General features: G+C 38.8%; 1 protein-coding gene across 1 annotated transcript in view; it reads right to left on the reverse strand.

Moving 5' to 3' along the window:
- tesk1 (testis associated actin remodelling kinase 1) overlaps positions 1-21885 on the reverse strand; it is a 37722-nt gene extending 15837 nt beyond the window's left edge. Inside the window, exons 1-4 of the mRNA XM_034676476.1 lie at positions 21626-21885; positions 20202-20891; positions 751-872; positions 541-589 (exon numbers count right to left, since the gene is read on the reverse strand). Of these exons, the coding sequence (XP_034532367.1) occupies positions 541-589; positions 751-872; positions 20202-20411 (381 nt within the window). The 5' untranslated portion in view covers positions 20412-20891; positions 21626-21885. The remainder of the gene's footprint in view (positions 1-540; positions 590-750; positions 873-20201; positions 20892-21625) is intronic.
- Between the last annotated feature and the right edge of the window lie 4122 nt (positions 21886-26007).

Consider the following 26007-nt stretch of genomic DNA (forward strand, 5'->3'; position numbering starts at 1 on the left):
CCACAAGTATTATATCACATCATATCATATGTCATGAGCTGGCTGACATTATTAAATTTGAGATGTGCTATAAAAAATAAAGTATCAAAAGGAGAATTTCAAAATGAATTTACAGTGTATTTAAATCACTCATAGGATTACAAAGCAATGTTTTTGGAAATAAAGGATAATCAGCTGCTTATGTTTATCCCTTTGATTTATTACCCCATCAGGAATTTTGTTGTTCTGTCATGTTGATTAGTTTATATTAAGAGTTTAAGTTTCAAGAATCATTTTTACCTAATTAAGACATGTTTATTCTTTTTTTAGAAGGAATAATGCTGCAAAAATGCTGCAGAAATCATTAAAAACAAGTGATAAAATTATTTAAAAATATGTCAAATATATCTAAAGTAAGTAATTTAAGAAAACTTTTCACTAACTCCTTTTGCCCAACATCATGTTTCAATTTAATTATGTTGTATTTGTGTAGAGTTGTTTGTATAGCATTATAAATATCACACGTCTTTGTACTCAGTAGCAGGCTCATCAGCCTCTTACCTCTGTAAGTGCGTGGAGCTGCCCCTCATGAACACACACTCCGATAAACCTGCAGGCAGAGCACACCAACACTTAACAGCAGTACGCTGAGAACAGTTTAGGTAAAGTTCAGGGCGTTCACGTGGAGCACACAGGAATCCAGTAATGAACAGTTATGGATGGGTTTAGATGTTTGGTGTAAACTAGTAAGAATTAAAATGTGTCACGTACCTGAGTATGTTTGGGTGTGACAGTCGGTTCATGAGCTGGACTTCTTTGAGCATGTTGGCTCTGTTGCTGACCAGGATGTTCATCTTCAGAGCCATCACCTGGCCTGTCACACGATGCTGCACCTGGATGACAAAAACAATGACAAAAAACAGACATTCCAATTCAATTTTCATCCAAAAGTGACAACAAAACAAATCTCTAATGGATCGAAGGATCCTTGTTTTGTTTTTTTGCACAAAATAGGAAATTGTGCAACTCTGCATAGAAAAACATCAAACATCAAGATTCGCTGCAGCTGTTTTCACTTCCTTAACTCAAAGGACTGTAAATGAAAGTTATTAGTTTAAAACAAATACACACATTAGTCTGTATGACAGAACAAGGCTGCAGCACTGTATCTTTGACATATATCATTAAACGAGGACAACTTGCATTAGTCAACACCCTGTAATGTAATAACGTGAAACTATGTCAAGCTGCCGAGTTAAATAAACACTTTACAGTTTTTGGAAATCGTCCATGAAACAGAAGCAGGTCAGTCGAGTTTCTTTTAATTGTTTTGGCTGCGTCTGTGCCCCGACCGGCTGCCACGGCGATGTCTTCGGTCTGGTATGGTTACCATGGTGACAGGCTGTATGTCAGTGCATATTTGCTCGGCGAGTAGTTTGACTTCAGAAAGAAAATTCACACGAGCAGCAGATGAGCTCTAGATACTGAGGCCGAACGTGCAAAGAGAGGAAGTCAGAGGTGTTTGAGAGTCTGTCAGAGTGTGTGTGTGTGTGTGTGTGTGTGTTAGAGTGTGTGTGTGTTTGTAATGTATGTGAGGAGGCACCAGATCTGTGTGTAAGTGTGTCATCACCAGCATTAGAAACGATTAAATCAAGTTTGCTGTTAAATTACAACTATAAGAAACATAAAACCAGGATTAAAATATCCGACCCATTTCACACCTGAGCCTGAAATGATTTGTGACTCAAATATCTCTTTAAATTGTTAAAAAATAAATAACAACTCAAGATTTGTGTCTCCTGCTGTGTTAAATACTTGATTCTGATTGGTCAAAACCCCATAATAAGGGTAATAATCAATCCTCAAAAGTTAAAGCTATACCAGGGAAGACATGATCACTATGGATGGGCAATGATTTTGGAATATTCGAATATTCGTTCACTTTGTAAGTAGTGAAAAGTAAAAAACGTCATTGCTTTTACCGGTGCCTGGTTGTAATACAGTGTTCCCGCCAGATGGTGGCTATAGAGCATCTTAAAGCTGTTTGCTAACCTCATTAAGTAAACAGTAGAAGAAGAATGCTAACTGCATTAAATAGCAAAAGAAGAAAACATTAGCGACAGTCACAGAGATTTCTCCGTTTCTGAATCTCACACTACTACATACAGTACGTATTTCCAGAGACGAAGAATGGCTTTAAAATGCGTGTGTGTGTGTGTGGGGGAATAATCGTCGAATAGATGCCAATGATTATCGAATAGTATTTTGGCTTGAAATGCCCTAATCCCTAATGATCACACATGTTGTATCAAATCAATCAACAGAGAGCAGTCCGACTAATTTCACCTCTGCCTGTTGACACTGTGGCAAAAAGTGACAGTTTTCGTCTCAGGCTGATTATGAGTGCTGGGAAATAAGGGCCATTTCAAGGATTTGAGAGCACACCCTGTCAGGTTTGCATAACCACCCATTCACTTTACATTATCCTGTATATCATATTACAGTGTTACTATAAGTATTGAAGCTAAATGGAATTTAAGACTCCCCCATTTGTGTCCATAGCACAGCAGTGTTATTGAGAAGTGCTAAGAGTCTGCAGCCAAGTTAGTGACACTAAACATCACATCGCTAACACTACAGGAGATTGAAATGCACATTTTTGGTGCACATTGCAAAACATCAAAAGGAGATATAATTTTAAAACACAGGTTAGGAACTTAAAATAAATTGTGCTACTTTGATGATGAATGGGCTACGGTCAAGATATCTGTCTCATCCACAAATCTAACTTTCAATGGGCGAGCAGATCGAGGCTTATGAACATACACTAAACATTTCATGAGCAGAAAAGGTCTCCCTAAAGCTCCTGTGAGCATCTTTCTGTTTGTGTTGATTTTGGCACCCCCTATGGACAAAGTGGTACCTCATCTCTTTGGTGATCGATGTGAATCTTTGCCATTGAAATTTAAACAAAGGTTGTTTCTCTATCTCACTTTGACACTCACCCCACCTGTTGCTGATGATCGTGTTTGCTTTTGTAGGTCATAAAGAGGCAACAGTATTGATTTCAGTCTGTTTCATAACCAGCCAGAAAGTCTTCACAGGAGCTTTAATATTTTATTATGCAGAGAGTATTCAGAGCTGGGACACACTGAACCCAGGGAACAAAGACACACTCTTAAGCACAATGTTACTTTGAGCTAAATGCTAAAATTAGCGCTTAACAAAGCTCATATACCCATTCCAGTTTTTTCCTTTAGTTAACGCAGTTGAACTTATCAATAAAACATAATTTATTTATTCATCTACTTTCTCATTTGCACTTAACACACAGTAGTTATGTGGCTGGTGTAAGTGTTGTTAGATTGGTCTGTGCCAAATGTCAAGGAAGACAATTTCATTAAAGACTAAACAACCTCAAATGGAGCATGGTGTTACTACCAAAGCTTGATGGTTGGTATAAACAATATCCAACCCTCCTTTGTGAATAACAGAAGGTTAAAATCTTCTGTTTGAGCTCTCTGTTGTGGGGCCACACTTGTTTGCATCGCAGCTGCAGTAATAAGGCTTTTGATGCCTGACTGCAAACCAAATGTCACGCTAAAGGTAACAATAAAACTTTAACTACCACAGCTATGGTTTGGTGTTGTGGCTGCCATTACTGACATGAGTGTGCAGTGAAAAAGTCCAAGCTTTTGGGAGAAGGATGATGTGGATGTGAGTGGTCAAAGTCCGAGCTGAAGGAGTCAGTGTGACACGTTAGCCTGGCTTCTCTTGCTAGATTGGCTCCAGATCAGAGCCACAATGATGAAAAACCACAAAGCCTATTACAGGGAAGTGTAGAGAGCAGCGAATAATGCTATTACACACACACATATAGGCTGGGCTCGGGCTGCCCTCTTCATCTTAACCAGCAGTCAATGGGAGTCAATCTCTACTGCACTCAATCCTCTCTTCACAGAGCCATTGAGCCTGTGGCAAAGTGCTGCACACACACGCTTGGATGCAGACATGTAAATCACACGTAAAGTCGTGTACAGTGGCTGCTTCCTCTTCCAGAGAGAAAGTTTAAGCCTGGAGGGAGTGCTGTATTAATACCTCTTTTTTTTATTACAGTACCAAAGAGGAAAAGTAGGCTGAAGGAAGCTTATTTAGGTGTCGTTACATACACCAACTCCTCCTGCGGCTGCCATTATCACACCAGTAGTCACAAGGTGACCATTTCCCTAAAAATGACTCACTCTGAAAGGCTAAAATGCCGTTAAAATATCTACATTGACAATTTAATGAAACTCAGGAAATTAAAAATGTCTTAACCATGGTTTGAATCGATAGGTTACGATCCAGACAAAAAGGTAAACAAAACTTCTGGGTGGTTTTTGGGCAGATTTCAAGTTAAAAACGATATACACGACATACATTACGACATACCCGTAATCTGCCACAGAACTGCCAGATTAGCGCTACATTGCACTTTCCAAACCAATGTCTGTGAGACGCACAATCAGTTACATTGGCTGATTGTGGAGGAAGAAATAAAAACAAATATCCTGAACTACATGCACAACGCAGTCTGGAAAAACATCCCAATCTTCTTTCAAGAAAGTACATATGTTTGCACACTACGCGTCAAGTGAGTTCAGAGCTCCTGTCCTTATCAAGCCCAAGGACAAGTTCCTTGATGCAAACGGTTTTATGTAGGAGGTTTTAATGCCTGGAATACACTTCCCATCGTAAATAGATAACTCAAGGACAAAATCTATTTTAAAAAAGTCATCAAAAGATTAGTTTTAAACTTGAGATAGACTCAATTATTATCTGTTGTGATCTTCTGACTCTTCGGTATTTTCTGTATTATTTTCTCTTTCTCTTTTAGATATTTTTTTCTCAAGGTTGCTATGACTTATTTCATGTTCAGCAGTATTTTATTATATCTTTTAAGATGCTTTGAATTGTGATTGTAAATTATTGTTTTTTATTGTTTTTATGTGTGGACCCCAGGAAGACTAGTGACCAGTGACCACGTTGTGGAAGCTAATGGGGATCAAATCAATCAATCATCAATCAATCTTTATTTGTATAGCGCCAAATCACAACAAACGTTATCTCAAGACGCTTTTACAAACATAGGAGGTCTAGACCACTCTATGTCCGATTTATATGGGGATCCGAATAAAGAATACCTGATCCACTAACATCATTGAATGTTAGCATTCAACCACTTCTTAGCCAACATTCTAAGTTAGTACTCCATCATGTTTCTACTTTATCATGTAAAGTTACCAAAAGTAATGTTAGCATTTATCCAATTTATAACCAACATTAACATTATTCAGAAATAGCATATGATAAACCGTTCAGACACACGCTAATACTAGCTTTCAAACATTCTTTAGCTTACACTGTCCAATTTGTATAGTTTTATAGCATTTAGCACTTCCTTGCAAACATTAATATAGTCAAGTTAATATTAATTTCAACACACTGGATAAACTGTTAGCTACCATACAACAGATAGCGCTCCCTAGCTAACATTACTACTGTAAGCTGTGTGTTTTCTGTTGTATATTGTTATAGTATCAAAGAGTATTGTAAGCAGTCAACCTCTCTTCAGCTAACATCTCTTTAAGCTAGGGAGTGCCTTAATTGTGTCATGTAAAACTATTAAAAGCTATTGTTAGCATCTATTCACTCCCTTGAAAGTGTGTAAGCTAGCTGTTAAATACTAATACTATGACATGTTTGTTAAGGCTTGAAGACCACAGTATTCAGGTAATGCTAATATTCCAACACCAAGTAAATACTAGCTAGCTAATATCAGATACGACTTGTCCTTTCCATGGACCTTTTAGTTGCTAATCAATCAGAAGGTGGTAAAATGTCACCGGTATTTTAGATGTCTTATAAAATTTACAAGCCTGGAACACATTTTTGACATTCTAGAAACACTTGAACTTTCTGCTCAGAGTTTGACTTCATAGTAAAATGATTAATCAGTAACACGTTTAGCCAGCAAACAGGACTGTAGGATTAAATAACACCCGTCTGCTTTTCTCCTTACAAACATCTGCTTTTTCACTTATTTTAAGAAACTCTTGCATGCTTGTCTGGCTTCCTAAAGCTACACACACATATACACACACACAGAAACAGACAGTCACACACTCACAAACACACATTAACATACACTTTGACTCATACAGACAGGTCACAGTGCAAAACGTGAGCCAACTGCTGAGGCAGCAGCGGTTAGAATTGCAACGCTGCTTGACCCGACTGTTTTTGTCCCGACGGCCTCACAAATAAACAACCTCTCACTCATCATCATCATCATCATCATTACAGGATGAGAGTGTGTCTGACTCACAGAGCAGCATTTTCTCAGGTGTGTGTTTCTGTGTGTGTTGTAATGTTTAAAAAAATCAACCCCTGCAAAACCACCACAAGATATGCGTGTGTGTTTTTCATCCGAATGCTTTATGCCAACCACTCGACTGGTCATCTCCATGGACTTGCCACTGGAATGTTGCTGTCCTCGCCTACATTAAGCAAACCCCATGATATGGTGCAATTACACACACACACACACACACACACACACACACACACACACACACACACTAACACACACACACACACTAGACTTCAGCTCAGATGCATGCTCCCAGACACACCCTAAATCTCTCCTTCAAACACACTCGGCCTTGTAAAGTGCTGCTGTCAGCAAAGGAAAGGTCATGGGCATCTTTTGCTGCTCGCTCCGTGCAGCCAACATGTGCAGCGATGTCTGTCATTACCCGGGGCCCGACGGGTGCACAGTGAGAAAGAGAGAGAGAGAGAGAGAGAGAGAGAGAGAGAGAGTAAGATGTGTAAGGGAGTGCAGTCTGGGGATGCACATGAGGACAAGAGGAATGAGCTAAGACTTTTTAAAGATGTGTTTCATAGAGATAAGACTTCATCACCTGATAAATTGACCAAAGAAGTAACAGAGTGTCAAAGGAAATGTGTTTTCAGTTCCACAAAGTCATGGGAAAAACTTTACAGCAAATTCATGTGAAGCTGGAAGTAATATGAAATAGGGAAAACATTTGAAAAAGCTCATCGCAATTCCTCAGAGGCCAAAGTGATGTCCTCACTGCTTATTTTGTCCAACCAACAGTCCAAATACTCTGTATTTACAGTCATGAATGAATACGAAAAGAAGCAAATCAGTCATTTAGTAAACTGGAGAAGATATTTGTGAACATTTTTGTTTGAAATTTGACTGAAATAATATGTGGTTTATCAAAAAAACACTATCAAAGTCACTCTATCAAAAAAATATTGATAAATGGACAAACTGGTCTGTTAACATGGATAAGCAGAGATTGTTTACAGATGTAGAAAAGGAGGTTATAAATCCTAGCTAATTGGGTTAATGAGTATATTTACTTTAAGCTTATTTACATTATTTTTCTGGTTTACTGGTTTGCCTGAATGGGAACGTGGGTTTGTACATGTGCAGGTATATGTTTTTAATTGTTTTCATGTAGGCAAGGGTATATGTATGTATACGACAACGATCTTATTTGTTTACCAATCCCAGCATACTACTTTTATTTATAATGACATTGCCAAGCTTTTAATTTTATTTTACAAAATATTTATTTCTCTCACCCCTTTTATCACATTTTATAAGAATATTTAGACAACTGTCTTATACATGTTTTATGTATATCTTTATTTCTGAAAAATGCTTTGTACCTTTGTACCTATACATATATATATATCCTAGCTAGCCACCAAAAGGTTAAATTATGTTAAATGTTTCTTTTTTTGATCGCAAATAATCTCAATTTTTTTTTTTTGCATGTTTAAAATTCTATTCTTTTGCATTTAAAATCAGCTTTTCAAAGTCCATACGAACAATGTAAAGCAATACATGCCAACCTGAGGTCGTCCTTTTCACTCAAGTCTTCCACTGCTTTTGCGATGCTGCTTCCCCCTGACATCAGTCTGATTAGCTGCACCTGTATGCTTAGTTTGTTGGAGCTCAAACTTGAAGTACTTCAGTAATATTTTAATTCTGTGCATTTTACTTTCGAGTTGTCAACTGAGCTGTCTGGAAGACTTTAAATGTGGAATGTGCCGTTCAAAAGAACAGAAGTGTGGTTTCTTTCCGTCATGGCAGCATCAGGAAGCAGGAAGACACTGCGGTGGTTTGAGTACGGAGCGCCAAAAGGGACAAAATAGAACACAATAACAAGGAGAACTGCATCAATCTCAGGGCTTAGCATCCTGTTTGATATGTTAATACTCATAGCCCTAATAAACATTTTTTTCACATTTTCCAAAATATTCTAAGTGCTAAAATATAATTCAGCTATTGTTTTTATTTGAAGGTTCTCAAATGTCCAAATTGTGGTTAGAAAAACATTCATCATGTAAAGTCAAAGTTTACCTTCTTAAAATGTTTGAAACACCAAAGATACCTCAAAACATGAGGGCCTGACTTTTTTGTCCAAGCTGTGGATCCAACCATGTGTTTGTTCTGAGTATGTAATAATTATGTCTTTACTCAGAAGCTGGAAGAATGCTGGAAAAATGTTTTTCAGGTGTCAGTCACGTCGTAAAGTGAAGATGTAAGAGCATTTGTGGAAATGCATTAAGGCAGGAAGCTTTGAGACTCTGCAGATCAAAGAGAAAGATCTCAATGTATAGTTAAGAGATGAGTTGTATGAAATATATACTTTACTGGTGTGTAATTAGGCAGATTTAAACGAGCTACCCTTCAAAATAAAAGCATCCTCATTCGTAAATATGCAAATTTCGCTTTTTTTCTCTAACAGACCCAAGCACATTTTTGTTTTGAATCAGCAGCTCCAGAAGAGCTTCAACTGATTTGACAAGGGAGCTTTGATGAGCCGAAGTGTGAATTGAGTGTGAGTAAAAGTCCCCGAGGGTCCGAGCTCAGATCGCTGCATGTGTGTGGAGAAAATGAGCTTCTCCTACAGACCAGCTCAGGCTTAAGCCGCTGCCTGAGGCTTGGCTCTCTGTTAAACTGACAAGGAGCACAAAACAAGTGTCAGTGCTTCAGAGTGACAAGGTGTGAATTATTGTGTGTGCCCAGCTCAGCCAGGCCGGGTCCATCAGTGAGCGAGCAGTGACCAAGCCCATCCTCGCCCGGCCAGCAGCACCCTGTTCTGAAACCCAAGCTGCTCCAGGAGGTGAGCGGTCTAGGTAGCAGACAAGCTGACACACAGCAGCCTGATCGCTCTGTTGCACAACAGAAACAGCAGATAACACATCGCCCAAACCCCCCTTCAACACGACCTGCACAGGCCTAAACATGAGGGGTCACTCCAGTTCACATGCTCAAACACAAGTGTATATTCTGCAACCTGCTGTTTTATTATCCTTTATGTTTTTACATGAACAACAAAGTGAGAGGCATCATAAAAGTTGGGAAATCCAAATAAAAACAAAAGATAAAGAAAACTTTGGGACCAAGAATTAAAGGGGTAAATTAAAGTTTCCGTTTCTTCTCTTTGGTGAGCACTAATAGTTGTATAAAGTCTTCCAGGGATGCATCATTGCAGATTCGTATCTTATAAAGTGGAGACATCATTACTCAGAGCGTGTCTGATACATCCTCAATGGTTTTTGTCAACGTTGTGAGAGAAGTTCTTGTCACCTGGCCCATCGCAATTAATGTAATTGGAGAGGAAGGAAGAGTTCTGACATCGCTTTAGGATATAATTTGTGGTAAGGATAAAATTAGAGCGGTGAATCCAAACGTCATTTTGTGGATCGAGGGAGTTTGTTAAATCTGTGAAAATAACGCTGATTTTATAGTTAATTTTATGATACCACAAGCTGCAGACATCTAATATGAAATATATAGAGTTTAAAACTGGGTGTTGACAAGCTTGAGGGGGTTTAATGAGAGATCACACTGAGATGAATTGAGGGAGTTTCCAGTGCAACCAGGACACACAAAAAAAGAGACGCATTTTAGCCTTTTTTAAACATTTTACTATATACTTTTTTAAATTAACTTTGCAAGCATTATACTAGTGCAAAGGAATACTTTATAAAGTGTTCATAGGAAATATGCCTTTGGAGTCCAAGAGCAAGACATTTTGAATTTTCAAGATAACTTTTTCCCAAATTTCCATAAGAAAATTCCTAAAAAACTTTGAGAACATTTCAAAAAGTTTGAAAGAAATATCGAAGTTTTAACAAATATTTGGAAAAAAAATCTAAAACTTTCAAAAAATCAATTTTGAAAGCTGTGTTAAAAAAAATTTGCTTTTTTAGAGAAAAAATTCGGGAAGTTGGAAAAAAATCTAACAAGAAAAATTCTGAAAGTTTCAACAAGAAAATTTGAGAAAAATATTTCATTAAAATACAAAAAAATTCCCTAAAGTTTGAGAAATTATTTTCTAAAAGTTTTCATGAGAAATATTTCTGAAGGTTTCAACAAGAAAATGTCTGAAAGTTTATTGAAATTTCTAAAAGTTTCTAAAAATTCCCAAAGTTTTTTAAACACTATTAAAAAAAAAAAGTTACACAGTGTAAAAATGGGAATATTAATTGATATCTTGTGGTCAGATTCTAGATTGAAACACTCCCTTGCTCAACCCTCCAATTGGTGGAATGACGGTGGCCTACAAGGACAAAAAGCTTCAGTGATGCATGATAAGGATGATCCTCCATTTGTCAATTTCTTACTCTCAAAAACATCTACCAATTCAAATTCTTAAAACAACCACTCTTCTTCTACTTTTGTATCCTCCAACTGGTTCATTTCACTGGGTCACTCACGCAATACCAACACATGTATGTTACAAGTTTTTCCATTCTGTGCTACGGTAGAAACATGCTAGTGCAAGATGGAGGCCTCCATGGAAGGGGACCAACTTCTGTGAAGATATAAAAGGGCCATTCTAAAAAGTAAACCACAATCATTTCAATATTTCAGATATACTGACTAGATGCACATAAACACTGAGTTGTTTGTTTCCCCTCCTGCAGGGAAGCGTCCTTCCTCCAGGCTCAGCTAAAGACGACCACACTGCCAACATGTGACCGAGAGGAAACACTCATTGTGAACTGATGAAAACACACATACACACACTGTCTCCACAGATAAATTTATAACAACACTGGGCATGGAAACGAGGGGAGTCTGAAAACAGATAATTGTGCAACTCTTGCCTAACACTTCTTTATTTTAATCCCCGGTTAAGTAGAAATATTTTAAGCAATAAACACAGCGGTTCAAGTGAAGACAGGCACATCACAGGCTCAGCGTTTTCTGTGTTTGTGAGTCTGAGCAGAACATAAACAAAGTGAAATAGTTTGAGCCGTGAGTGGCAGCAGAGCAGGCCCTGACTGGGGCGAGGGAGGAGAGGAATAATGAGGGAAAAGTGCTACACTGAGCTGCAGATGTTCAAGTCTGCACTGGCTCGCCCATACCAACACGGATATACACCCACACACGTAGAGCGGCTTAATCCTACACACTGAAACTGATCACAAGCACACAGCTGACAGCTACTGATGGATGGAGCTTTGTGTGTTTTTTACTCCTTTGTTGTCTTGTTATCTTTCCAGGATCGGCGTAACAACGGCGGGAATTTTCTAAGAACTGGTCGCATCTCAACACGTCCTGGAGAAGAGTCCTGACGTTAAGATCTCTTTCTTACAACTTCAAAAAAAGAGTCACGGCTAAATCACCCAACAAGATTCTGTTTCCTTCAAGAAGATCCTGTAAGAGATATCTGGCTTATCTTAAAACAATTGCAACCAATACTATTGGGTTTCCAATGTATCAACCTTATGATTAATGTGTCCAATGATTAAAAATATGAACCCAAGTTAACATCTTCAAAGTGCTGATTTTGAAGTGCCCTGGTGGAGTCAAGTATCACTCACTTATTATCAAAAAAAAAAAAAGTGGATTCCAATGTTGATGGCTCTTCTGTGCAATGGTATAGTCATATCAGCCTGCTTGTGGGCCGGATTAATATTAAATTGCACCATTTTAATTCACATTAAAGTCAAAATATTAGTGTTTTCTGTTGGCTATTTGAACTGATGCATACAATGCCCACTGCACTCAATTTGTAAATGGTACATGGACTACTTATATAGCCCTTTTCTAGTCTTTCTGACCACTCAAAGCACTTTTACACTACTCGTCACATTCACCCATTCATACCCATTCACTCACTGATGGTAGAGGCTGCTATGTAGTGAGGGACCATCAGTGTTAGCTAATCTCATTCGTTCACATTCACACACCTCTGAACAACAGAGGGAGCAATTCGGGGTTCAGTGTCTTTCTCAAGGACACTTCGGCATGTGACTGCTGGAGCTAGGATCAAACCGCCAACCTTTCGATTGATAGACGACCGACTCTACCCACTGAGCCACAGCCGCCAAGACAATAAAGGTTGTGTGCCCCATAACATAGTCTTCCTTTAACACTGCAAAGACCTATTGTATCTATTTCTACTACTTTTCTATTATTCTGATTATTATTCTGATTATTCTGATTATTATTATTATATTCATTTGAATATTTATTAATTTTATTTGGAATTATGTATTATTCATTTTGTATTTAATTATTTATTTATTTTTTAAATGAAATTTTTGCCTTTCAGACGACAGACTTTTTTTATTTCATGAAATATTTGTGCTTGAGATCTGCCTCTGAGCCTAACTGCTGCATTGTTGTTTTGTGCTGTGTTGGCTGAGTCTAATAAAGTTGTTTTTTTTCTTTTTAAAACACTGCAAATTCCATACCGTATTTAGTCTTTAGTGATATTTACTTCTCTCTTCTATTCTGCATTAACCACGAATCTAAACATTAAGGTTCTTCAAATAAAGTAAAAGTTCTTTCAAAAATATCCACTGTGTTGTTCACTGATGCTATCAGAAACTAACGTTTTTTCCAAAGTGTCACCCGGCAGAGTCGAAGTACGCAGGACTCTTTTCTGTGGATTGATTTGACACTATGTGTGTGATCAGGTTTTCCCAGTCGTTCCTTATACCATTTAGAAGTTACCACCAGTCTGGAGTTTTGACCAATCAGAATCGAGTATTTGACACAGCCAGGTAATGAGACAAAAGACACTTGAAAAGCTTAAACCTTGAGGTGTTTCACATTGTTGTGTAATAATGACCTCTTTAATCCATTTCCTATATCAGTTTAACTTTTCAAATACAATATGATTACATAATGAGATTACTGTTTCTAAGAAAGATAATAATGCTGAACTTTTGCCCTTTTTGCTGATAACACAACTAGATATACACTAGATGCAAGTATACACACACACACACAAACACACACACAAACACACACATGCACCAAAGCAGTGTTAGGCAACACGTTTTCCCCCTCACATTACAGCTCTGTCACAAGCAGCTGCCACACACACAAAAGAGACATAAACAAGGAGATATACATACATACACACAAAGACACACACACACACACACACCCCTCAATTCAGGCTGACCGTATTTGTCCTAAGGAGACTCCAGTCTCTTTATCTAATTACTCTCCTTTAGCTTATTATCCTTATATCATATATGTGCCCATCAAAATACGACCACACACACGCAGCTACGCAAAACTTTCATCACTAAACTCTAATCAGGCTAATTACCATGATGACTAGTTCTTCTCTATGTGACTCACAGGGTTGTGTTTAAAATTCAGTTTCACCTCCCACTTTTCACATCAGTTACACTTGACACTCAACGCTTGAAATCAGCCTTAAAATTATAAAGAATGTGGAGCTACAAGATTGAAAGGGCTCCTGTCTTCATGTGCTGTGAGGTTTAGGGCGATGATTGGGGGTATGACTGATAAAAACTGAGCTTTGAATATCTTTATCCTGCCAGATACCCCGTTAACCTCTTTAAAATAATTCCTGAACGATTTATAAAAAGACAGTCATACTTCACTTAAATGTACGCCTGATATCACACAAAATGCTGACAGCTAATGTAGGTCTTTAGTTTTTAGACTTTAGCCTTCTATAGTTAGCTTGAGGCTAATATGCATCTGTGTTGTTCTGGCATGGTTACAGTGAAACAAAAATGCACTAATTTAGAGAAATAGTTTGTTAGCAAGTGATTTTGATATCTTGTTAAAACTGTAAGAATACTTAAAAGAAGCAGCTAGCTTGGCTCTGGCAAAAGGTAACTTGTTTCTACACATAACACTACTTCAAAAGCACACTGATTTCATATGACAGGTAAGCAGGGTATTAGGCAGGCTGAAGATATTCAAAGTTCAGTATTTATTAAGGATGCACCAAAAATTTTAGGCTGGAAATGGCCCAAAAGTGAATTTGGGGTTTTACGCCAAAATACTTTTATCGCCGAAACAACACTGCCGAAACAGAATGTTGTGACTGCGTCCAATATGCTCTTGTCTGGATAAGGGCCAACATGTCTGCATCTGTTCTTCCTTTAATCGCAGCACTAAAGCGTCTTCTAAGCAAAGAGGTTGAGACGGACCACGGAGTGAAAACAATGAAAAGTTCACTTTTAGAGTCTGTCAGCACACGTTTCACTGAGATCTATTCGGATGCTCTGCACTTCATCGCGACTGTACTTGATCCACGTTATAAAGATCATTACTTGAATGTGGGAATAAAGCAGCGCGACGAGAAATGATCCAGGCCAAGATGGATGCTAAGAGAGCCTGCTTGCCTTGATTTGACTGAGGTTAGTACACAGTAGGGGTGCAGCCGGGAGCCGGGTTGTCATCAGTCTGCAGGCGGAGAAAAAAAATGCACGTGGAGACCTGTCACTCAGCCGCAGCCCCCAGCTGAGCATCTCCGCTGTGTGCAACACCTTTAACAGCTGATTCACATCAAAACATGCTTTAAACATAAAACACCTCCCTGATAGCTGAATGAAATATGAGACCACATGATGTTTGTTCCACGTGTTAGAAAATTGAAACAAACAAATGTGTTTGAGTAAGTTCTTAACAATCGATAGTTGAGTAATTGTTGGCATCCCTTGTACACAGTCATAGTCATAAATGCAATGGTACTAATAATTTGCATAATAATTTATTTCTGTGTTTCGGTTATCGGCCTTTGCTTCCTCATTTTCAGTTTTCGGTTTCGGCCAAGAATTTTCATTTCGGTGCATCCCTAGTATTTATCAATGTCAAATCATTCCTGAAAGATTTTTTAAAAGAGTCAAACTTCACATAAATGTATGCCTCATATCAAACAATATGTTCACAGCTAATTTCTGAAACATAAATGCACTAATTTTAAGAAATGGTTTGTTAGTGTAAAGGGTTTTAATTACTTGTTAAAGTTAATTCCTCATTTTAATCCAAATGTTGGAGGGAAATTAACCTTAAGCTAGCAGTACTTCTAGCTAACTGTAGCTAACAGGAGCTGCCAAGAAACTTCAAGAAGCAGCTAGCTTTGCTCTGGCCAAAGGTAACTGCATACAAATCCCATTATCACTGATTTTATATGTAGATGAAGATATAAAATGTGTTAAAACTCATCCGTAAATGTTGCTGGGAGGGGAAGTTTGCAACCTCTGGCTTATTTGCCTTTAGCTTTAACTTCCTGTTTAGCATTGGTGCATTGAAAAGGCGTCACGCCAGCAATTTGTTTGAAACCCATTTAAAAAAGTAAAAAGTCATGTTGTAAAAATTTGCACAACCAATGCTAACAACAAGCTATCTGACTGCTGCTGAAATTCAAATGTAAACTCAAACACACTGGACTTTTATAGAATATGCAGTGCTAAAGTGCTGAAGAAGCTTTTGACAAGACACCTTTTAAAATTTCCATGCCTCATGTAAATTATGGAGAAAGGCTGAACGAGAACCAAATATAGGACGACTGCTCTGTGTTTTACTTTTCCTCTGACAGCAGGTGTATCAGCATTTCCTACAGATCTATAATTAGAACTGAAACAGTCGAAAAATGACCCACTAAGACAATAATCTAACTTCAAACTGATCCAGCTTGATGTATAAAAAATAAAGTTTTGATCCAAATTTGTCTGAAAAAAAGAGCCCTGGGTAGCAAAGAGATGAGATACATTTGTAGATAATTAATAATTAAACATAATTGCCTCATGTAGTGAACTGAACTGTCAAGTGTTCCTTTATGATTGTGGTTTTATTGATTTCAAGCCTTCAGGCTTTAACTTCAGTTAAAGAGGGATACTAAAACAAAACAAAAGCAGGAGTCCTGCAAGGCCAAGTGCACACACATCAGGAACATCTCTTTGAAGAATAATAAAAAGAAAGATGAAAAACAGCACCTGAAGGATTTGTCTCGACACGTGTGCTCCCTTCCTTTCACCCGCTTTTTCGTCTTGCTCTTTTATTTTTTTAAGGTTGCACAATTGCACACTAGAGAGGTGAATGGCTGCCTGTCTGCCTGCCGTGAGCCTCCATTGATCTGCACAGGGAGCTGAAGCTCAATAACAGCCGCACACACACATACACAAATATGGCGGGGGGCCAGAGCCTTTGTATCCAAGTGCAAGACATCCATTTCCAAACCTGAATGCAAGTAAATGCACCACATACATTTCAGTGACTGATAAATCAAACACACACAAACATTGGAGAGGGGGGCTTCTGCAGAACATTCAGGCCTTTTCCTCTCAACTAATCCAGGATACGGGAACAATCGGTCAGCCGGCCATGTCAGCAAACTTTTTAAATAGGGCTGATAGCCTCGGTAACAATTTTGCATTTATATGGCGCCATCAAAAGGGCAAACCAATCCAGACCTGAGTGCCAACTTGAAAAAGTGGCAGTAAACACAGTGACATTTGCATGCTCATTGGCCATTCAAAGGGCACAGCAGAGGGAGTGGCTTCAGAGGAGAGTGCGTGCTGTTTTGTTATTCTATGTGAGAGAGACAGAGACGAGCACAAAAGACCAAGCGTGGAGTCACAAATCTAATAAAAGGATGGGTGGATTAACTTGATTGGAACAGTGTTTCAACACTTGATTAATACCATAAACAGTCGCTTCAAGGCTTAAATGTGGTAGTATGACTCTTTGACACCACTAACCAGTCAGTATTAACATTATTAACCCCTGAAAGGTTTGTGTAAACATTTATTTACATGATATGTCAAACAATTAGCTCATCCCACATGGAATTAAGAGAAACCACATGTGTCAAAAGTTAAATTACAGCAAGGAAACTTACAGAGCATAGACAAAGAACAATACGGATTCATTTGCTTATCAATAAATAATCTGCATTAACTTTGATTGATTAAATATAGAAGAAAAGAAATGCTGTTTACAGCCTCTTCAAGATGAAGAACGCATTCCTCTTCTTTCTACTTTTTTAATTTAAGTGTTTTCATTCTTGATAAATCGAGTCAAACTCAGTTCTGAAAAACGCACAATTTTAAATTTGGAGTCATTTTCTAGACCATGTTATTAGTTATCTCTCACAACGAGGTTGTGTTTACACCGCCTCAGTTTCCTTGATTGTTAGCGAGGGTGGTAGCTCAGGCAAATGAAGAACACATTGCACTCTAAAGTCTTCCTCATCAAAGTAACTAATAAGACGACAGCAGCACAGTTTGAGCGGTTTAACTGCAACCTTCTGGCTGACAAAGTTTTTAGCTGTTGAGAATGTGATGTACATTATGTTTTGTTGCAGCCTGAACAGAAGCCAAAACTGAAGCCACAGCATCATAGGTTGAGTTGTTCACATGTTGTGCAACTATTTTGGGGGAAAAATGCAAAGAAAAGGGTTGTAAACAAATTCTGAATCTAACATTTTCAGATGTTTGAAAATGTAAAATACAAAGAGGGGGATTCAGGCACAACTTAACCTAATAAAAGAATAAAGTATGATACAAGTGTCGCTGGAGTTTTGACCCTTTCAAAATGAAAAATTCAGAAATAAAAAATTCTCAAGGTTTTGGAAAGTTTCAGAAATTTATTTTTGAAACTTTCGCAAGATTCCCAAATAAAATATCAATATATTTCTGATGGCTTCCGAAAGATAAATGCATTGATTTTAGTAATATAGTATCCAAAAGCTTCCATAAGTTTCTAAAGTAAAATTTCCACAAAGTTTGACAGTTCCCAAAAGAACTCCCAAGAAAACGTCCAGCAGTTTCCAAAGTGAAACTCATGAAAAATGTCAAATTTCCAAACTCTACTAAAGAACATTCTTCAAAAGTCCCCAAAAGAAATTTCAGAAGTTTTCAAAAGAAAATTCTTGCTCAATTTTATGAAAAGGTCCAAAAGTTCCCAAATGGTCTCAAAGGAAAATTTCTCTGTTTCTGAAATGAAATTTACAAACATTTCCAAAAGTACAACATTCAACTCCACAAAATCTGTTAAAAGTTTAGTAAAATAATCCACATCTCTCTGAAAAGTTCCCAAAGTTTATGAAGTAAAATATCTTAAAGTTTACTAAGTTTCCTGAAATTAAGGAAAGTTTTCAAAAGGAACACAACATAAATGTTCGAAATTATTATGCAAATTTCACTGAATGAAAAGGAGGTTATATTGGACATTTGAGAAACACTTTTGATTTGAAATTTCTCAAAAGACATTAACAGTTTTATTTTGCATAAAAATGTAAAGAAAACTTGTTTTTGTTGAAGTTTGAATACAGTTGTAGTAAATAATTATTTTCAATCAATAGAACATTAAAAATGGCGCCTAGTTTTTAATTTTCCCAAGTTATATGCTCTTATCACCAACTTGCATAATAATACAGCCTTAAAGCATCATTTTAACCACACACTTGAAGAAATATAATCACTATCTGACTTCCTATCAAATTTGAAAATGACTGTTAACATAGTTTTTTAAATATTCACATAAATGCAACTTGCTTAATAATTTGGACTACAGTGTAAAGTGCCTCACAGTTTCCAAAGAAAATTTGAGACACTTTCACAAGAAGTCCAACAGAAAACTTCCCAAGGTTTCTTTTTGTGTTGTCTAAATTCTTTGGAAACCAAAACGAGATAGGACCCAGAAACACACTGTGAAACATGAACCCTGCAGCACACTGACACATCTGTGTGAAGCAGTCTGATATGAGGGCAAATACAAAATGACACTATCAAGAGACAGTCATATCACTTCCTCTGAATCAGAACTCCATAAAAATCCAGATGTGCACGTGTACGACTTTAACACTGTGAAATTATGCTTCACCACTAGCAGTCACCTTTGCATGTAGAGTGTGATTACCCCGAGTGTTTAGGTTACCACCCCTAAGATAATTACATAACGAGGGCTGCATTTAAAGATTACTTCATCATATATTCATCCGTCTGCTCTTTAAAGCGGGGTCATCACTCTGCAACTTTTCAAGGTTTTAACGTTTTTGAAAACTCAAATGTAAGTATGTGGTAAGTTTTCATTATCATATTTGGGGAAAATACTGGAAATGTTCTTTTAGTTTGAAGAGGAGTTGATTCTGTGAGTAAATGTTGATGAAACTGACTGAAAAACATCAGTGGTGGAAGTTCTGAAGGCCGAAAACGCTCATAATGAAGGATGCTGACAAGTTTTATAGTTCTTTGTGCTTCTTGAGCGCATCCCAAACTCAACCTGGCTGTTTAAGTATATTCATTAGCATGTTCAACTTCGCCTCTGTTTCCTCTTTGTGCAGCTTATCTCATCACACTCCTCTCTATGTGACAGCTCACCACGGGTCAGTGATGAGGTGATCCTCAGAATGGTCTCCATGGAAGTGAACAGCAGCGTGACAACGGGGGTGTACTCTTACCCACACGTGTGCCAGATCTGCCTGTCCTGACCGTATCTCCTTACACGCCAAATAACACACAAACACACTGCGAGTCCACTTTGCACAACATGTGGGTCAATGCAAACACGTGCAGAAAGGAGAGGCAGGTAAATTTGGGACAGTGAGATGTACCTTTCCACCATCAACAACTTCCTCTTGCAATTATTTAGCATCTTTGCAAAGGGTGATGATGCTTCAGTCACAGATGGTGGAGGTGGTGGTGGATCAAGTGTGTTAGCAGGAAGTCAGCAACTCACAAAAAAAGTTCAGCTCACCTCACTTTGTCTTGTGATCTTTGATTATCAGATGAAAATGCACAAATTCAGAGGATGTGGATGTCAAAACTGAAGCATGTCCTCTGCAGCATCTTGTATCACCTTGTGCAGACAACACACACACACACACACTGATACTTTGACTCACCTTGAACACCTCAGAGAAGAACCCGGCTCCGATCTTCTCGCAGCTGAAGTCGTCTAACCGGGCCAGACTGGACACAGCGCTCCTCAGGGCCCGGTACGAAGACGGTCTGACCCGGTTGGTTCCGTGGACGCTGTGCATGGGCGGCTCTGCGTCTCCCTCCTGCTCCGGCGGATCCGGCTCGACTCTCTCCGTCTCCATCCCCATCTCCATCTCGGACTTCCCGGGAGGAGGAGGAGGAGGAGGAGGGAGGAGGAGGACGTGGGACGTGTGCGTAGTTTAAAATCCAGCCCGACTAAATGTTTACATTTCCCATGATTCAGCTGCAAGGCCACAGCACGCAGGAGGAGGCAGATAAAACTCTCAATGGGAATGTCGCAGATAGTCCGAGCCCGGTTTGGGGGGGCTTATCCCCTGTAGTCCGGAACCAGCTCGCGCTTGTGTGTGTCTAACAAACTACGCAGCTGCAGCGGTGCATCCTGCAGAGTCAGTGCGCAGTTTGGGTGAAGTCCCTCATGTCGTAAAAAGCTGCGCAGGCTCCTGCTGCTGCTGCTCTCCCCTCTGTTTCCTCACTCTGCTCTCCTCCTCCTCCTGCAGTAGAAAAAGGCCGGGGCTCCCCTCCTGCTTCCACCAATTGAATCCCGGGTTTCCAGTGCGCACGAGCCGCCTCGGTGACGCGACGGCCTGTTAAAACTGAAGAGGGAGAGTGAAGAGAGGGGCGGACACAGGGGCGTTAATTCACTATATAGCATGTAGAGGTGTGTGTGACTGATCTACAACTGCAAACATCGCCTTAATTATGAGGATGAGACTCACTGTCAGATTATCTGATGAGAGTATTTAAGACAAACACTCAACAAATGACGCTCATTCCTTGAACGAATCATTATCGCACCTTACCAAAAACGTCTCATTAATGTTTGATCTGCATCAAGACAAGCTAAGGAGAAAACAATCACAGCCCTGAGGCAGGACAGCAAACCAAAGAGAGAGAGTTTGAGATCGTATGAGGCTGCGGGACATGTTATCTGTGATATCAGTGATAATACCAGCGTGGATTCAGCAAGATATCGCCTCTCGTTGTTTCTGCCTGCACTTTGCACACACACACACACGCTCTAAAACTGATCCAATCACCCGGGCAGAAATGGTGGCTCAAACATATTTTAAAGATCTATGCCCAGCCTGTAAGAGCCTCTTGATGCTCTGCAGGAACACGCGTGAACCTGCGTGTACCAGGACTGCGGCTCGTGAATTATGGATGCCAAACTGAGCTGAGTTTGTGGGCTCATCTGTCACGGATCAAAGCCTCCCACGGAAACACAAACGCGCGCTCATGATATGCAGTATAAAACTGGAGCATGCTTCAAAGTGAAAACCGCTGACGCACGGACTGCTACAAAGCAGGGGGTGCGTGCTGTACTTACCTGGCCTTCTCCAAAAGAGCCACAACCTCCTCATACGCCGGTGTCCTCTGCTGAGCCGCGAGCCCGGATCAGCAGCGGCGTCCAGTTACCACGAGTCTTTATTTTACTAATTAATCATCTGTGTGTGTGTTTGTGTGTGTGTTTGTGTGTGTGCACCTCTCTCTCACACACACACAACACGCGCTCACTGGCTTCTGTGGTTTCGTTTTACGTCCTGCGCGTCTTCCTCGCTGTGCATGAAGGAAGAGGAGCGGTGACTTTTGCTGTGCTTTATTGGAGGCAGTGAGGCGGGGCGGGACCACACGTGACCACCTCACAAAAAAAAAGCACCTGTGGTGGGGGCCAGTCCAGTTCTCACCTTTATGTCTGAAAGTGCGACAGGATCAGAATGGGAATAACATACGACGGTTATCAATAGGAAAAAGTTCATATTTATCCACAAGAACTTATCAGGTTTTCAGTTTGGGCATACATGTTAGAGCTCTGATGAAGGCAGTACCATTATTATTGTTAATAAGATCATCTCTGGTTTATTTGATAATAATATTAATACATTTTTTTTATATTGCACCTTTTAAAAACATGTTTACAAAGTGCTTTACAGAGTGCAAGACAGAGAGATAAAACACAAAAGCACATGACAAAGGTAAGGAGAGCTAAAATGAGTTAAGTAAAAGACAATAACAAAAAACATGGAGAAATTAAAAAGTCAGTGATGAGTTAAGAAGTAAAAGCACACTTAAAAAATTGCGTTTTTAAAGGCACTGTGAGGAGTTTTTCACCACCTGAGAAACAGACTGAAACCAACACTGATGCCTCTTTATGACCTTATGACCTGAGCAAACAAAACCATTAACAACAAAACTGATACCTTCTCCATTGTCATTTTTAATGCCATATACTACTCAATGGGGGTAGGTGTCAGACCACATGATTGACATTTGACTTTAGAAACATCCTTTTTCTAATTTTTTCATGGCAAATAATCACATTGTGTGATAAATCTGGCTGTTAAAAGACGACAGGGTGAGGGTTTTGTTGAAAACACTACTTTTGCATGTACAGAACAAGAGATAAGAGGTGTCACTTTGTCCACAATGGTGCGCCAAAATTGATATAAATCAAAAGTTCCTCACAGCAGCTTTAAAAGAGGACAAGGATGAGGCTTGCCTGATCTCCTCTGGCAGGTCATTCCAGAGTGACAGGGCCCTGACCGCAAAGGCCCGGTCACCTCTGGTTTTTAACTTCGCCCTTGGAAGTTCCAAGAGGGACCTGCTGGAGGATCTCAGGCAGCAGTTGGTGACATACATCCTTAGACACTCTCTGGTACTCAGGGGCCAGTCCATTTATTGCTTCAAAAGAAAGTGTTAAAATATTAAAATCAATTCTAAAACCCACAGGTAACCAGTGAGGGGAGGCTAAAATTGGTGGGATGTGTTCCCTTTTCTTGGTGTGTTGGAGGAGTCTGGCAGCTGCGTTTTGGACTGACTGGAGTTTTGAGAGGTGGTGTTTGCTTAGACAGGTGTAGAGTGAGTTACAATAATCTAATCGGGAAGCGATGAATGCATGGGTGACAATTTCTATGTTATGGTGTTAATTTAAGGTTTATTTAGTGTCCCATATTAAGATATATAAGTGTATTGACTGCCCTGTCTGTCTAAAACTGATGTTGCACACCCCTCTGAGACTAAGACCTCACGTCCAGATAACATGACCTGTCTGATTACAGGTTAAATGTAGAAATATCTCATTCAGGAAGACGGCTATGTTTAATGATCTGAGGACTCTTGTGTGTGAATTTGTGTGTAACATATTACCTATAAGCCTCCAGAAGCCTCATGCCTGAGTCAGATCAATAACCTACACCCTAAACACACCTCTATGTAGGAATGTAAACCTTGTAATCACTGAGACTTAATGATTAATTAGTTGCAGAAGGCCTGAGGCACAATGCAAAATCACCCTGCTTGATATCGTTCTTTATCAGTGCAAATACTTTGATTATCAGAGTAAAATGACCTGACGTGAACCTGGGGCTTTAGGGGTGGTCACTGGATTTGCCAAGTCGGTAATCCAAGCTTGGTTGGGGGGTGGGGGTACTCTTAGGGCACATTTAATCTGAATGATCACAAGCTGATTAATAGCTTGTTTACACCAGCACACTCCTTGATGCCTTAAAGTTAAATGTTGTCAAACTAACTTTTTGGGAGTATTTAAATGAAGTCATCGGACATGTATTGATATCTGATCAGGCTTCAAAGTCCATAAGATTTAAACCAGTGCACTTTATGATGCCTAAAAGGTAAATGTTGTTGGACTAACTTTTGGGGACTATTCAAATGAAGTCATAAGCGTATATAGACATCTGATTTGGCTTCAAAGGCCCAAAGCTTTACACTAGCACACTCCTTGATGCCTTAAGGGTAGATGTTGTCATACTAACTTTTGGGGACTATCTTAATGCAGTCATCAGTATAGATATATGACTTTGCTGCCAACAGTGGCGGAGCCAGGGGGTGGCCATGGCCACCACTGAAAACTGATTGGCCACCCCTGTGGCCACCCTGAAATTCTTACACATGATTGGCTATTTGCCATGTCAGAGACATTACTTATATTGAAATCAGCTATTGTGTTTCATCAAGCTGCAGAGACAGTAGTTTCTGTAGATTTGAATGTTATTTTTGTTGATGCTTTGACTTTGGACAATCACCTTCATTTTGAGTCCTTAAAGAGTTCAGTTAAGCAGATTTAAATGTTGACACTCTGTCGAGTTACATTTTTAATGTTAACGTTAGAAATCTACAAAAATGTAACATTTGTTAAATTATTTCATAAAAAGAAGTTATAGTAGATTTGATTGGAAGTAACCCTACTAGGTTTGGGGTAAGCCCCTAATGTTTTCGACGCCAACCCTTCAACAGTCCGTGCCCCAGTTTGGCCACCCAAGTCAAAACTGTGTGGCTCTACCACTGGCTGCCAAGTCTATTTCTTTTAAACCATAAACTGTATAAAACATGGACATAGTCTGAGTGACTTCACCCATTGGTTTCTAAGGAGGAAAGATGAAGCCAAGTGACGCCATATTCGAAATGTGGACTCAGCCTAACTTTAAGTCAACCTAGAAACAGATAGGTGTGGCTGAGAACGGCCATACGCCTAATACCAAACAGATACATTGAACATGCCTTTAAGTAAACTCAGTCACACCCTTGATTATTTAAATGCATCCATAACTCCTAGTCTTAACATCTATCAAACATAAATAATTCATCACTTTCTGACTCAAATCCTGCATATCAGCCACCTGGGAAACATTCAAGTTAGTTACTTCTTAGCATTTAAAGCTCCCGTGATGCATTTTTATCAGGTTAGGGAACAGGCTGAAATAATCATCACTGATGCCTCTGTGTGACCTACAAAAGCAAACAAGACCATCAACACAGAGACTGATTATTTTTACAGGGTCACTTTGTAGGTCTGAACTGCTGCTACTGCAAAAAACATCCTTTTTACATTTTATACTACTGATATATAATATTCACAAGGAGTGATACCATAGACCTGGGGTTCCCAAACTTTTCAGCCCGTGACCCCCAAAATATAGGTGCCAAAGACTTGCAAGGTGCGACCCCTACTGTCCCTCAAAGTGATTTAATGTGGCTTTATTGAGCTGGTCTGCAGAAAATCAGCCTACCTATATGTGCATATGGCTGTGTTCCCTGAACTGTTATGAATTAACCTACTGCTACTGATGCTTTTGATAATTAACTGTTCACTAACTCTAAACTTAGGAGTCATCTAGAGAAAATAAAGGCAGAAAGCTCATTACATATTCTATTTTCAAGGTTTTATTTTCAAGTTTTTCTACTATGTTTGTCGATAATTTTTACTATAAATTAGTAAAATGTACTATTTTTAGATAACTTTTGTCATTCAACTTTTTTTTATTGCATTTCTTCAGTATTTCTTTGTTGACCACAATTGAACAAATAATGTATAAGTAATACAAAACCAACAAAGGGAAGAAATAATAATAAAATACAAATAATAATAATACAAATAATAATAATAATAATAATAATAATATAATGATAATAATAATAATACTGATAATAATGATAATGATAATAATAATAATAATAATAATAATAATAATAATAATAATAATAATAATAATAATAATAAAGAAATAATAATGAAAATTAATAGTACAACAAAAAGGAAGATAAACAAACAAGAAGTCAAGATAAATAAAATAATAATAAATATTTTTAGATAACTTGAAAATAAAAAACATTCTAGAAGACATCTCACGACCCCCTATTTGTGTCTTGCGACCCCCCCATGGGGTCCCGACCCACACTTTGGGAACCCCTGCC

This window comes from Notolabrus celidotus, chromosome 23, assembly GCF_009762535.1.
Source record: "Notolabrus celidotus isolate fNotCel1 chromosome 23, fNotCel1.pri, whole genome shotgun sequence".
Taxonomy (NCBI): domain Eukaryota; kingdom Metazoa; phylum Chordata; class Actinopteri; order Labriformes; family Labridae; genus Notolabrus; species Notolabrus celidotus.